The sequence below is a fragment of the Budorcas taxicolor genome, chromosome X, assembly GCF_023091745.1.
Source record: "Budorcas taxicolor isolate Tak-1 chromosome X, Takin1.1, whole genome shotgun sequence".
NCBI lineage: Eukaryota > Metazoa > Chordata > Mammalia > Artiodactyla > Bovidae > Budorcas > Budorcas taxicolor.
Window position 1 is genome coordinate 68,057,154 of NC_068935.1, and position 14,441 is coordinate 68,071,594.

Below are 14,441 nucleotides of genomic sequence, written 5' to 3' on the forward strand. Positions count from 1 at the left end.
GGGAATATGTTAAGTTAAAGTGCCTTTTTCCTGTATGGTTTGTTTTTCCTTCTGTTTATCTTTCCATTTAGCTTTATAGTGCTTCAGTATTTCCCTTTCAAAGTTGATGCTTGCTTCTGCTTTTTATTCATTTATTCCCCTCCCCCCACCTTTTTTTTTAAATGGTGCCACTATACTACAAACTCACAAAACTCTTAAAGAAAATTATGTTTCAGCTAAATGTTAATGGACACCTACTGTAAGGTGGAGTTACATGCTGCACCATGACGGATGCAAAGATTAATAGTACCAATAAGTTTAATAAGTTTAATTGTTATAGATGTTTTGTGGTTTTCAAAATTATTAGTTGAATCTTATAACCAAGATCTGAAATGGTTTGTGCAGTGTTATTCCCATTTTATATATGAGGGAACTATAAAGCCAATTCTAATAAAAAAGTAGAATAAACTGACCTAGGTGGGAACCAGTTTGCCACACTTTTCAGTCACCTATACAAATTGATACAATTTTGCAAGGCTAAGTATTCTACAATTACTTTCCAACATGTACATCATCTCATCTGTTTAGGTCACTCTAGTGGTGTTTTGACATTTACATTACTGCCGTTATTCTTATTTCGAAGTATGATGATACTTGATTTGGTTTACAGTGACACTGCATTATTTACTCTGTGAGAAGGGTACATCGAGATTCTTTTCTAGATTTTTGCATGTATGTTTTAACAGATCTGTAGTTTAAGTGCTTCTTGAAATTTCAGATTGATCAAACTGGCCTATCAACCCACCAATAAAGCAAACAAATGGATGTTGCATTATTACATTAAAACCCCAAATTTAGACTTTAAAAATCTCTCTTTTGTTTTGATGTGTTTTCTGGGGATATCAATGCTCAGTTCCACAGTCCTATGAACCTGTTGTAATAGAAGTATGGTTTCCTAATAGATTGTCAACAGATCTTTCTCCTTCTGATTAACATGTGATTTCTTCCTCCTAATAAAATCAGTTGTCAAAAAATGGAGCAGTAGTGTATTTGGTAGTTTGCTTTATACTTTATCAGTATGTTTTACCAGTGTTAGAACATTATTGGCTCCCTATATTGAAAGACATGATCACAGATTTTAAACGTCAGAGCATATTATTTTGGTTGCAGTTGAACCTTTATAGTTTTTCTGTTTATCAATAATTACTATGATGTTCCAAAAAAATTTCTAACTCATAATTATCCTTGCCTAAAATTTGTCATTTGATGTTTGAAAGAATAGCAGTCCCTATTTCAAAGTTATTAAATCTTAATTTTACATTACCAACTTTATTTATGCAGATTAACTAAAATTAGGTACTGTGTATTACTGCTCTAGGGCTGTCATAACTAAGCGCCACATACTAGGTGACTTAAACAGCAAATTTGTTTTCTTTCAATTCTGGAGACTATAAGTTCAAGATGTTGGCAGGAGTGGTTTCTTCTGAGGCATCTCTGCTTGACTTGTATATGGCTGTCTTGACTTGTAGATCCGTGTGCCTTCATGTGCTTTTTCCTGTGTGTGTATCTGTGCCCTGATTTCTTCCTTTTATAAAAACACTAGTCATATTGGACTAAGGCCCACCCTATTGACCTTTAAAGACCCTATCTCCAAATACAGTTACATTCTGAGGTACTGTGGGACTTCAGCATATGTATTTGAGGGGACATGTTTCAGCGCACTATATATTATATACCTTTTTGTCATGTTAAGGAAAATGATATTTCTGACAGCATTCGCTTTCCCCAAGTCCTCAAGTCCCAGTATATAGCTTAGTGACTAATGCATGAAAGTGAAAGTGAAGTCGCTCAGTCATGTCTGACTCTTTGCGATCCCATGGACTGTAGCCTGTCAGGCTCCTCAGTCCATAGGATTTTCCAGGCAAGAGTGCTGGAGTAGATTGCTATTTCCTTCTCCAGGGGATCTTCCCAATCCAAGAATCGAAGCCAGGTCTCCCTCATTGCAGGCGGACGCTTTACCATCTGAGGCACCAGGGATGCATGTGCCTTATGAGTGTTCTTGATTTTTTTGAATGAGTAAATAAAAAAAAAGAGTATTATGAGAAGCGAAGTATCATGATAAGATAAGATAATAATAATACAACATTATTATACCAGGATAGGAAAATTTTTTCAAAGATGATTCAGTCTTAGGAAAAACAAATGGATCACTGATAAGTTCATTACTACTTTATTTTGTGTTAAATTGCTGCCACTCTCAAGCTTTCAGAATGGTATAGAACCAGCAGAAAGCGAAGTGGAGGAAGGAAGGAGTATTGAAGATGGGGGGGGGAGAACATTTAAATAGTAAGCATTAATAAATGTAACCTTGGGGAAGCTGAGAAGTGTTGAGCAATAGACAATAATAGGGCAGGGAGTAGATGAAATAAGAAAGACCAGAATTGGAATTGATGACACCAGAGGGTACCAGATAATTTGACAGAGCCAAAGAGCTAGTTGCATACAAATACTAAAATAATTTTGTAATAATTAGCCAGTTGTGTGTGTGTGTGTATTTGTGTGCACATGTTACCTAACTATGTATATCTTGGTGCTCAGTTGCTCAGTCGTGTCCAGCTCTTTGCAACCCCATGGTCTATAGCCTGCTGAGCTCCTCTGTCCATTGGATTCTGCAGGGAAGAATACTGGAGTGGTGGCCATTTCATCCTCCAAGGGAGTGCCTTAAAAAATACATATGCCTGAATTCCGTTTTTAGTTCTAATGAACCATAATCTCTGAGGGTGTGACCCACACTTGTGTATTGAATAAATACTCTAAAAGTAATTTTTTAAAACTAAAACATTTGTAAATTACTGTCTAAAAGGCAAACTAGCCATAATTTAGTAATGTAATACATATAGCTATTTGTCTGGGAACATATATCTATAAAAGGCAGATGGCTAGTCAATAAGGTAATATCAGCAATTTTTAAAAGTGCAGATTCTGGGGTCATTATGCCCTTTATATGTGTTGAATATAGCACAGTATAATAAAAATATGAATCATGGGAAATTCCCTGATGGTCCAGTGATTAAGACTCCATGCTTCCAGTGCAGGGGACACGAGTTCAATGCCTGGTTGAGGAACTAAGATCCTACACGCCACATGACCTGGCCAAGAAAAAAATACTGATCATGAATAATATGGAAAATTATTTATATTCCTCACACTCTAAGGAAAAATGTTTATATTATTAAATTTAGATATATTGTTATCACAAAGTCAGTTCTATTCAAATTTGACATAATTCCATTATTCTGAATGAATCTGCTGTTTCCCCATTTCCTTTATGTATTTTAAAAAATAAGTTCTTCATACATATTTTTCTGTTTTTTAAAAGGTAATTAAAGATAATATTGAAGATTCTTACTGATTTTATTCTTCTTAAAAATAAGTGTTTTTTTTTTTCATTCCAATTTTATGAAATTGGTTGAATTTTTTTGGACTATCCACTCCCATAAGGTCAAACAATTATTGTGCTAAGCATTAAGAATGCAGAGTTGAATGTGATATTACCCGGATACAGGAAGCTCATTGTCTAGTGGGAAAGACAAGGTAATAAGCTGTTAGTTATATGATGGCTGCCTATTGGGAAAAGTCTTTTCTAATCTAGAGCATTTTCACGTCAGAAATTTTATTGTGTAATACTGCTAAAAATCGAAGGACATAATGCATTTTTAAATGATAGGCATGTATGGATTTTAATTAGAAGAGGCATTAGACAGACATACCTGTTCAAAGACTTGCTTAGTAAATGACTGAACTAAACTGAACTGAAAGTAGGATAGAGTATAGCTGTTTCTTAGCTCTGAACATTTTTAAAAAATAATATTATGACCCAGGTATTGATGCTGATTGTAAAAGTGGCAGAAACTGAAGTACCTTATTAAATATAAAAATACTGTATTGTGTTCAATCACAGACTTGGAGAAGACCTTAAAGAACAATCTAATGTAATTTTTGTTATGTGGGAACACTGAGGTAGAGTGGTCTATGATTTGGCCAAGGCTGCTTAGCTTACGAATGACAGAGCTAGAAGCAAAACTTAGTCTGTGACTTTTCCACCAGTGTTCTTTCCACTAGAGAAAACTCCCAATAAGTTATGTTTTTCTTACAGTCCATACTTTGAAGACTTTTACTGCATTCATAAAATGTGGTATAAAATCAGCTAGTTGTAGTATTAATGAGTATGCAATTTGATGTTGCTTTTGGTATACATATATTGCAAAGATGCATAAAGATATGCCATATTTTAATGTAATCCCGAAATGTCAATTACAAAACATGTATTTGCATTAAAAAATGTCCTTAACATTTTTACAGAAAAGACTCCTTTTCAAAGAGGAAACTCACTCTCATAGCTACTTAAAAGAGTCTAGTGAAATACTCTTTTGATGTATAAGAAACATCCAGGGACAAGCTGCTTATATATCTTGGAAATTAATCCTTTGTCAGTTGTTTCATTTGCTATTATATTCTCCCATTTTCAGGGTTCTGTTTTCACTTCGTTTGGTTTCCTTTGCTATACAAAAGCTTTTAAGTTTAATTAGATCTCACTTATTTGTTTTTGTTTCCATTATTCTAGGAGGTGGGTCATAAGGGATGTTGCTGTGATCTATGTCATACTGTGTTCTGCCTATGTTTTCTTATAAGAGTTTGTAGTTTCTGGTCTTACATTTAGGTCTTTAATCCATTTTGAGGTAATATTTGTGTATGATATTAGGAAGTATTCTGATTTCATTTTTTCGCTCATAGTGGTCCAGGTCCTCCAGCACCACTTATTGAAGAAACTATCTTTTTCCCATTGTATATTCTTGCCTCCTTTGTTAAAGATAAGGTGCCCATATATCCGTGAGGTGATCTCTGGGCTTTCTATCATGTTCCATTGGTCTGTACTTCTCATACTGTCTTTATGACTGTAGCTTTGTGGTATAGTGTGAAATCAGATAAGCTTATTCTTCCAGTTCCATTCTTCTTTCTCAAGATTGCTTTGGCTATTTGGGGTCTTTTGTAATTCCATATGAATGTGAAATTTTTTGTTCTCGTTCTGTGAAAAATGCCATTGGTAATCTGATAGAGATTACATTTAATCTGTAGATTGCTTTTGGTGGTATAGTCATTTTCACAATATTGATTCTTCCAACCTAGGAGCATGGAATATCCCTCCATCTGTTTATATCATCTTTGATTTCTTTCCTCAGTGTCTTATAGTTTTCTGTATATAGTTCTTCTGTCTCCTTAGGTAGGTTTATTCCTAGATATTTTATTTTTTTAGTTGCAATGGTAAGTACCAGAAAAACAAACAACCCAATCAAAGTGGGCAAAAGACCTAACTAGACATTTCTCCAAAGAAGACATACAAATAGCTAATAAATACATGAAGAGATGCTCAACCTCACTCATTAGAGAAATGCAAATCAAAACTACAATGAGATATCACCTCACACCACACAGAATGGCCATAATAAAAAAAAAATCCACAAATAGGAAGTATTGGAGAGGATGTGGGGGAAAGGGAACCCTCCTATACTGCTGGTGGGAATGTAAATTGATACAGCAACTATGGAAGACAGTATGGAGATTCCTTAAAAACTAGGGATAAAACCATCATATGACCCAGCAATACCACTTCTAGTCATGTACCCTGAAGAAATCAAAAGTGTAAAAGATACATGTACCCCAGTGTTCACTTCAGCAGTATTTACAATAGCCAGGGCATCGAACGAACCTAGAAGTCCATAGACAGAGGAATGGATAAAGAAGCTGTGGTACATATATACAATGGAATACTACTTAGCCATGAAAGGAATGCATTTGAGTTCTAATGAGGTAGATGGACCTAGAGCCTATTACACAGAGTGAAGTAAGTCAGAAAAAGAAAAGCAAATACAGTGTATTAACACATATATATGGAATTTAGAAAGATGGTACTGTCGTATCTGTTTATAGAGCAGCAATGGAGATCCAGACCTAGAGAACAGACTTATGGACAAGGGTTGGGGAGAAAAGGGAGAGGGTGAGGTGAGTGGGGAGAGTAGCACGGATGCATATAAACTAACATATATAAATAGATAACCAATGGGAATTTGCAGTATGACTCAGGGGACTCAAACTGGGTCTCTGTAATAACCTAGATGGATGAGAATGGGCGGGAAGTGGGAGGAAGTTTCAAGAGGGAGGGGACATATGTACACCTATGATTAATTCATGGTGATGTATGACAGAAATCAAACCAATATTGTAAAGCAATCATCAATCAATTAAAAGTAAATATTTAGAAAAAGGAACATCCAGGGGCATATTTTTCAGAACTGATACTTCATTTCTGACTGATTAATGAGTCCTAATACCTAAAGCTAAAATTACTCTGCTGGATTATATAACATGGTAGTTATTTTAGCTACCATGAAGCCTAACTTACTTGGGACCATACTCTTGTCCACTTTGGCCACAGTCACCATTGTTTAATGAGTTAATTAAAAGGTGAATTGATTGAGAACATTTTTGCCATCCAGACCAGAATTAATACAATATAATGGAAAGCTACCACGACTTCAAGACATCGTGATTAACTAGTCATGTGAACTTAAACTCTGTGGGTCTCAGTTTTCTCCCTTATACAGTCAAAAGTTTGGATAATATATCCCAGCTCTTGTTATTTTGTGATACATAATACATCTGAATTTTTTTTTTTTCCTTACTACTGTGCTGGGGGCTAGAATTACAGTTCACCTGAGTGTAGTCTTGATATATAGAGTCCTATATCAAGGCGTAGAAACAGTTTCAGGGTGGCTTGCCTTCTGCCTGACCCAGTTGGTGGGAAATCTGGCATATAATTTATCAGTGTATGTAAAATTTCAATAAAAGTAGGCGTGTGGCCTGGAAACATCTTTGGGCTTTGCAGAGTTTGTTTATCCATGCCAGTTTCTTTTCCAATGATATGAATAGCTGGACATTTAAATATTTGTATACACTGACTATTTAAAATGGTATAATGAAAGAATTCTTGAGGTTCACAGTTTTTGTCATATCACAATTTACAAGGTTTTTTACTTTCTCTGCATGTACTTGTGAAAGTCTTAAAAGGCGACTCTTTCAGTTGTTGATGGTTTTTTTTTTTTTCTATATCTACTTAGCTGGAACAGAAGCTAAAGCACAGATATTGTATGCTTCTGTTTACATGAAATTATAGAGGTTGTGGTGTTATTTCTGTGTTACAAAACCCAGGAAATGGGGATGCTAGTAGGCAATGGCAACCCACTTCAGTACTCTTGCCTGGAAAATCCCATGGACGGAGGAGCTTGGTAGGCTGCAGTCCATGGGGTCGCTAGGAGTCAGACACGGCTGAGCAACTTCACTTCCACTTTTCACTTTCACGCATTGGAGAAGGAAATGGCAGCCCACCCCAATGTTCTTGCCTGGAGAATCCCAGGGACAGGGGAGCCTGGTGGGCTGCTGTCTCTGGGGTCTCGCAGAGTCGGACATGACTGAGGCAACTTAGCAGCAGCAGCAGCAGCAGCAGTAGCCCATTAAACTCTGTGCTAGATTGAAGGAGTTAGGCATTAAATTATTTCTGTTGTGATTTCTGGTTCTAAATGGAGCTAATCATAAGATGTTGTAACTATATTTGAGTATTGCTTGGATTTCTTTTTACAGGATGAAGGAGTTGTTAAAGAAATCCCTATTACTCACCATGTTAAGGAAGGATATGAGAAAGCAGATCCTGCACAATTTGAGTTGCTCAAAGTTCTTGGTCAGGGATCCTTTGGAAAGGTAATGAATGCTTTTTTTCCCTCATTTGTTTTTCTTTTAAACATTTAGCAAAAAATTTAACACATAGGTAGAAATCTGGTAAATGTGTCTTTTCTAAATTATCAAATGATACACCCAAAGGAAAGTCTAATTTCACTCCTTTCTGTCATTTCAATGTTTGCTAATCTTGTCAGATAATTGATTTCTCCAGGACAATGTATGACTTGCTATTTATTTGCTGCCTAAATCAAGAAAGTTTGAGTTTTGTAAAAGAGGTCTTCTTTCTCTGTTCACATGCTGTCATGATCTCAGCTTTCTCTTGGTGATTTTTTCCTTAGCTCTATCACAGAAGTCAGAATGCATGTATCAATTCATGTATGAATGCATGAGTTATTAATCTATCATCTGTTATAAAAATATGTGAACGTACAGCTATGGTAAGTACTGGGTAATATAGGGATTATATAAAACTCCTACATTCAAAAGGCTTTAATTTCAAGGGAAAAAGCAAAATTGAAGAGGATAAACTCTGACACTCATTATTAAAATTGATTATCCAGTGCTCACTGGTACATGATTATTAGAAAAGAAGTTTGTAGGTCTGGTTCCTGAGTTTTGTATACCTAGCATCTAAGATACGAAAAATATTACATACAGGTATTAAGTAACAGCATGTAGGAAACAGCAACAACAGCAATTTAAGGGAAGGAAGATAGTGAGAAAACTACTAATTTCTAATTTTAGTGTGGCTGAGATTTAGTTTCAAAGAGGAAAGTAAGGCAGTTGAGCATTGCTTATTTATTATGCTCTGAAATATTTTAAAAGAAAGACATCTATTGAACACCGAGTTTGTGTATACCACTTTTAAAGTAACATTGATGAATATAAAGTAGATGTTAATTGTCTTAAAGTAATCTGATATCTGTGCAGTATAAAATACAACATGTAAAATATAGAGAAACATTTTTCAGGACACAAAAAGGCAAACTGAGGTGGATTATTGTTTGCTAGTGAATTGGTACAAGAGGTATATGATGACAAGGAGATAGGACTTGAATAGTTATGCTGGGGAGAGTAAAACTAGAAGGAGCTTTTAATAGATGTGTGTATCTGTGTGTGTGTGGGGGAGTGTATTTATAGAACTGACCTGTAGAGGAGGCATGTGCATCCTGAATACCTTTATTTTTTAAAGTTACTAAAAGTACAGTATTTTTAAAAAATATTTTAAAAAATATTTAAAAAATATTTCTATGATATTAATTTTAGAAGAACAGAGATGAATTTCTTTTGTATCCCCAATATATAAATGCTTGCATATTGACTTAAATAAAATCATCAGGCAAACATTTCAAGCCACTAAAAGTATCTGCCTTGTTATTTGATACACACACACACTTATCCATATGGGTATTTATTTATATCCAGCTTTGTTCCAGAAAGTATTTAAGGCTGTCATAAATGAATACTAAAGAAAATAAAAATAAGTGGGGATGATGATGGAAGCAGAAAAATTAGAACAGGAAAGATGAGTTGAAGCCAGGAATAAACTCTGTTGTTCACAAATGCATGGTCTAATGGCCTCAAAATTTTTGGCCGCATTATAAAGAGGCTGATACATTTAATTGTGTGATTATTGACAGAATCTTTAAGAAATATATCAAACAGACCAGAGAAATTTTTTTATAGAGCTTCATAAAGAAAATACAGTATAACATAATGAGGTATCTTCAATAACATCTTCACACTAAATGTAGAAACATGCTGACAAGTTGTCAATGTGGTCCTTAAAAAATTCAGGGAATGTTCAGCTTTGTGCAGGCACTTTGATTTAATAGGGATATCATGGAAGCCCTTTAAAAAATGCCTAATACTAAAATACAGAATAGTAATCCTTATGTAGGTCATCAACCAAAGAAATATTAAGGAAGTGGCTTATTTTTTCCTTCGTAGGATGTGAAAACACTTGCTTGTCAGTATTACATCATTTGTGTAGGCATTGTGTGGTTGGGACTTGTTATATGCCAAACCTAGTCAGGAATTTGGCCAAAGCTGTGAATCAGATAAGTGTAGGAGCAATTCCAAGAAGCTTTGTGCTGTAGTCTTATTTATAAGTTTTCCTATGAAAGTTCCATTGTTAAAATGCAATAAATGTATTTTAGCATATATAAACCTTTGTGACATTAAATATCTATACAATCTATTTAATCAGGAAAAATACTATGAAAATCAGTTGTAAAATTGTATTTTAAAGATGCATGTATTATCATAAAAGATGCATATAAAATTCTGTAGTAAGCACATCAAGTAATGTGTGGATTGAAATGAAGTATACCAAACAACTTATGTTGTTGTTTAGTTGCTAAGTCATTCCTGATTCTTTTGTGACCTCATGGACTATAGCCCACCAGGCTCCTGTCTCCATGGGATTTCCCAGGCAAGAATACTGGTGTGAGTAGCCATTTCCTCCTCCAGGGGATCTTTCCAACCTCAGGATCAAACCTATGTCTCCTGCTTTGGCAGGCAGATTCTTTACCACTGAGCCATCAAAAGACGCATATAAGATTCTGTAATAAACACATTAAGTAATGTGTGAATTGAAATAAAGTATACTAAATGACTTATTTATTTTAAAACACAATAAAATAAAACACATGAAAACATCTTTGGCATTATCAGACTAGCCTTTCATATATTTCACGTCAAGTCATATTTACATAAAGCATACATTTTAACATTCCTTTCTTGTTTTTGCTTTTGTGATAGTAAAACCTTTAACTATAGGACTTAAAAATGAATTTTTGAAAATATCAAACCCTTGCCCTCTTTAATAATTGATTAAGTATATGTGTTTACAACTTAAAATTTCTTGCAGTTGGTCCTTTCTTTCCAATTAGTGTTAAAACTGTACAGTTTTTCACTTCACTTCAGCCAGCAAATATTTCTTAATGAAGTCCATATGACAGAGAGAAAGTATGTTGGAGTAATTCACTCATTCATTTCTCTTTTGAACAATTTCTGAGAATTGGATTAGGGTGGTTGTAAAGAAACCTCTCTTATCAGCAGAGATAGATTTTTGGATAACAGTAATTTGAAATCACTCAGCTTCTGTAGTTGATCATGGGAAGAGAGTAGAGTGATATGATGTTTTCTTATGCTGGAAGGTTCATCCATTAGACCTGAGAAGAACAAATCAGGTAATGAAAAAATAAACAATTACTTCCCTAGACTGTGAATGATGGCTTCTATTAGATGCCATATTGAGATATTAGTGAGTGTTTTAAGAGATAGGGGAACAGTGGCCACTTTGTGTGTCTTTTCAGAAAACCTGGACTACTGTTTTCTTCCTTCCTTAATTGCCTCTTTTTACCCTCTGTATTCCATTCTTTTCAGCCCCACTAAAGGCTGTGTTCTAGAACAGTAGTTCTCAAAGTGTGATCTTACTACCCTTGGACATCCACAAGACACTTTCAGGGAGTCCTTAAGAACAAGACTATGTTATAATAATGCTAAGATATTATTTGTAAATTTTTTGGCACTTTGGCACAATCCAGGAAGTGATTTTAAACTATCAGTAATCATTATGACCTTCACTGCCACACATAGTTAGAAAAATACAAGTTTTACTTAAGAATGTCCTTGATGAGGTGTTAACAGTTATTAGATTTATCAAATAGCAATCCTTGAGTATGCTTCTTTTTAATATTGTGGGATGAAATGAGAAGTACCTAAAGTACTTTAGCTGCACACCAAAAAATATGATTGTCTCAAGACAGAATACTTGTGAAGTTTTTTGAATTGTGAGCTACACTATACACTTTTTTCATGAAATGTCATTTTTCCATGAAAGAATGATTGACAAACTATGATTACTTAAGTTGGGCATTTGGTAGATGTTCTCCTCAGAAATGAATAGAGTGAACCAGTTATTTCATGGAAAACAACTTAGCATTTTAGCCAATGATAAAATTTGAGCTTCAAAGGAAAAAGTTAGAATTTTGGCCAATTTTTATTTGCCACTGTGCTCAACATGTTCTCAGTACTCAAAAGAGTTTCCTGATGAGATTGCTGCTGTCAACATTTGGAAGATCTGCATAACTCAGTGAACCAGTGCTTTTGAGTTGACAAACACATGATGTTATCAAATCAGCCATCAGTGCAAAATCCATTCAACATGTCCCATAGACCAGTGGGTTATTACGTAAAAGAATATGGACAGTTAATTGACGTGGTTTCAGATTTTTTCACTGCAGCTAATCTTTAAGAAACTTCTACTTGTCAAATTCTTGTGTCATATCAAAAAAGAATAACCATGATTATATCAAAAGACTATTAAAATACTTCTCCCTTTTCCAGTTATGTAACTGTGTGAAGCCTGATTTTCTTCTTATAATTTAAGCAAAGCAGTTTAATTGCAACAGATTGAATGTAGAAGCAGATATGAGAATCCAACTATTTTCTCTTAAGCCAGATATTAGGGACTTGTAGAAATGTAAATCAGCGTCAGTCTTCTCAGTGTTGTTGTTGTTGTTGTTGTTGTTGTTTGTTTGTTTTGGAAAAAATAGTCATTTTTTAAAAAAATATTTATATTCACATGTAATTTTATTATTTTTAATCAATAAATACATAGTTAATTTTTTGCTGTAATTTCTAATACAGTAAATATCAGTAGTTATAACCCACAAAAACAAAAGTACTTTGGAGTGATCACTAATTTTTAAGTTTGTAAAAGAATTCTTGAGACCAAAAATAATTGAGAACTGCTTTCTTGGAAGAAACTGAGAAAGATTATTCTCCTACTTGTAATGGAGTCATCACTCATGAAATGACTTGACTCCTTTGTTGTCAATATCTTGATCACCTGATATTGATTAGAAAAAAGGAGACTGTTTATCAACATTTATTTGTCCATGTCATTAAAATTGAATGAAAACTAAGTCTGGTACTTAGGGTTAATGCCATTTACTTAACTTTGAAGCTTTTGTGTGTATATTATGGCAGTTAATTTAATCTGCTTTTTAAAAACTGATATTGACTGAAACAAGCTATACAAATACATATAAGTCCATGGTTTTTCACTGATGAAATACTAAGTAATGGTATACAGTGGATTTGGAGGAAAGGGGGAAAAAAAGACTGTCTGGTCTACACACAAAGTATGAGAAGCACTACAATAGATAGTGTGAAAATCAATAAAACTGAAATGTTCTTAGAGTTTAGGTCTGATACAAGAATAAGAGAAGGAGAGATGAAGTAATGATTAAATGAAGTAATGATTAAATGAACCACCCCACTTGCCCAGTTGGCTGATATATAATTATCACATAGAATATTTTGAATAAAGAATTTTAAGCTCTACCATAGGAAAAAGACAAAAATTACTTAGAAGCTCTCCAATCTGCAGTTTTATGTATACAAATTAGTTAATTTGATCACATTTTAAATTTATCACCATTTGAATAGAGCTTGTTAGAGTTGAGGATGGCAGGTTGAGGCAGTGAACACTAATTTAAAACTGGAAACAACCCTTTAATAGTAAATACCTGCTATGAAACTATAATATATTTATCTTCATAAGTAAGGCTTTTTAAAACTTACCTTTTAATGAATCGTTTATTGGTTTGAAAATGTGAGAAATTATTACTTTAAGCTTAATCAGTAACTTTCATTTTTTATTGAAATATTCACCATTATGATTCTTTCACTTGGCAGGTAGATAAGAATCACCTCTAATATCTTCTTAGAAAATAAATTGAAAATTTTAGTCACTGATTCTTGTCTGACTCTTTGCGACCCCATGGACTGTAGACCTCCAGGGTCCTCTGTCCGTGGAATTCTCCAGGCAAGAATACTGAAGTGGGTTGCATTTTCCTCCTCATCTTCATGACCCAGGTGTTGACCTGGGTCTCCTGCATCTCAGGCAGATTCTTTACCATCTGAGTCACCAGGGAAGCCCTATTAGAAAATAAAATACCTGGTAACTTACAAAATGGACCAATAGGAAACTAGAAATGAAGGTGTCAAATTAACAGTAATTACATTTGTTTGCTCCATATTAAGAAAACAAAAAGGAGCTTGTGTCTTACAAGGAGCTCCCTTAGCTCAAATTGTCTTTCATTATATTATTTATCTCTTATATCACAAACTTCTCAAATGTTCTTTTAACTTTTCTTTTCCACATTAGGATGTATGAGCGTGTGATTTACTAAGTGAATGAAAGTGAGAAAGTGTAAACTAAGTATAATTTATAGGGAAAGGTATATCTTTATACAACTAGAGAATATGTAAGTCTATTTGTATATGTTAATATATATGTATAGCAGGAATGGCTTGGGATGTGAATTTCACTTTTTAAATTTTAATTCTCATATTAGGTATTTCTCGTTAGAAAGAAGACCGGTCCTGATGCTGGACAACTCTATGCAATGAAGGTGTTAAAAAAAGCTTCTTTAAAAGGTAGAAGATCAGAAAGCTTATTAAAATAAAACATGGCAAAGCTTGTTTTAAGAAATGTGCTATGTATTGCCTATATGAGTAGATTTAGTTTCCTTTTTTTTTTTTTTTAGTTTCCTTTTAACATTAGTAATTGTTACAGCTTTCTAGTGGTAATTGATATTTCTAGGTTTGAATTTAGTGAGTGTATCCTGGTAAAAAAGAATTAATGGGATAAAAAG

General features: G+C 34.1%; 1 protein-coding gene across 1 annotated transcript in view; it reads left to right on the forward strand.

Annotated features, from left to right (window-relative positions):
- The window catches only part of RPS6KA6 (ribosomal protein S6 kinase A6), a 180,888-nt gene that overhangs the window by 56,000 nt on the left and 110,447 nt on the right, over positions 1–14,441 (forward strand). The window contains exons 3-4 of the mRNA XM_052663075.1: positions 7,675–7,791; positions 14,142–14,223. Coding sequence (XP_052519035.1) covers positions 7,675–7,791; positions 14,142–14,223 — 199 coding nt within the window. The remainder of the gene's footprint in view (positions 1–7,674; positions 7,792–14,141; positions 14,224–14,441) is intronic.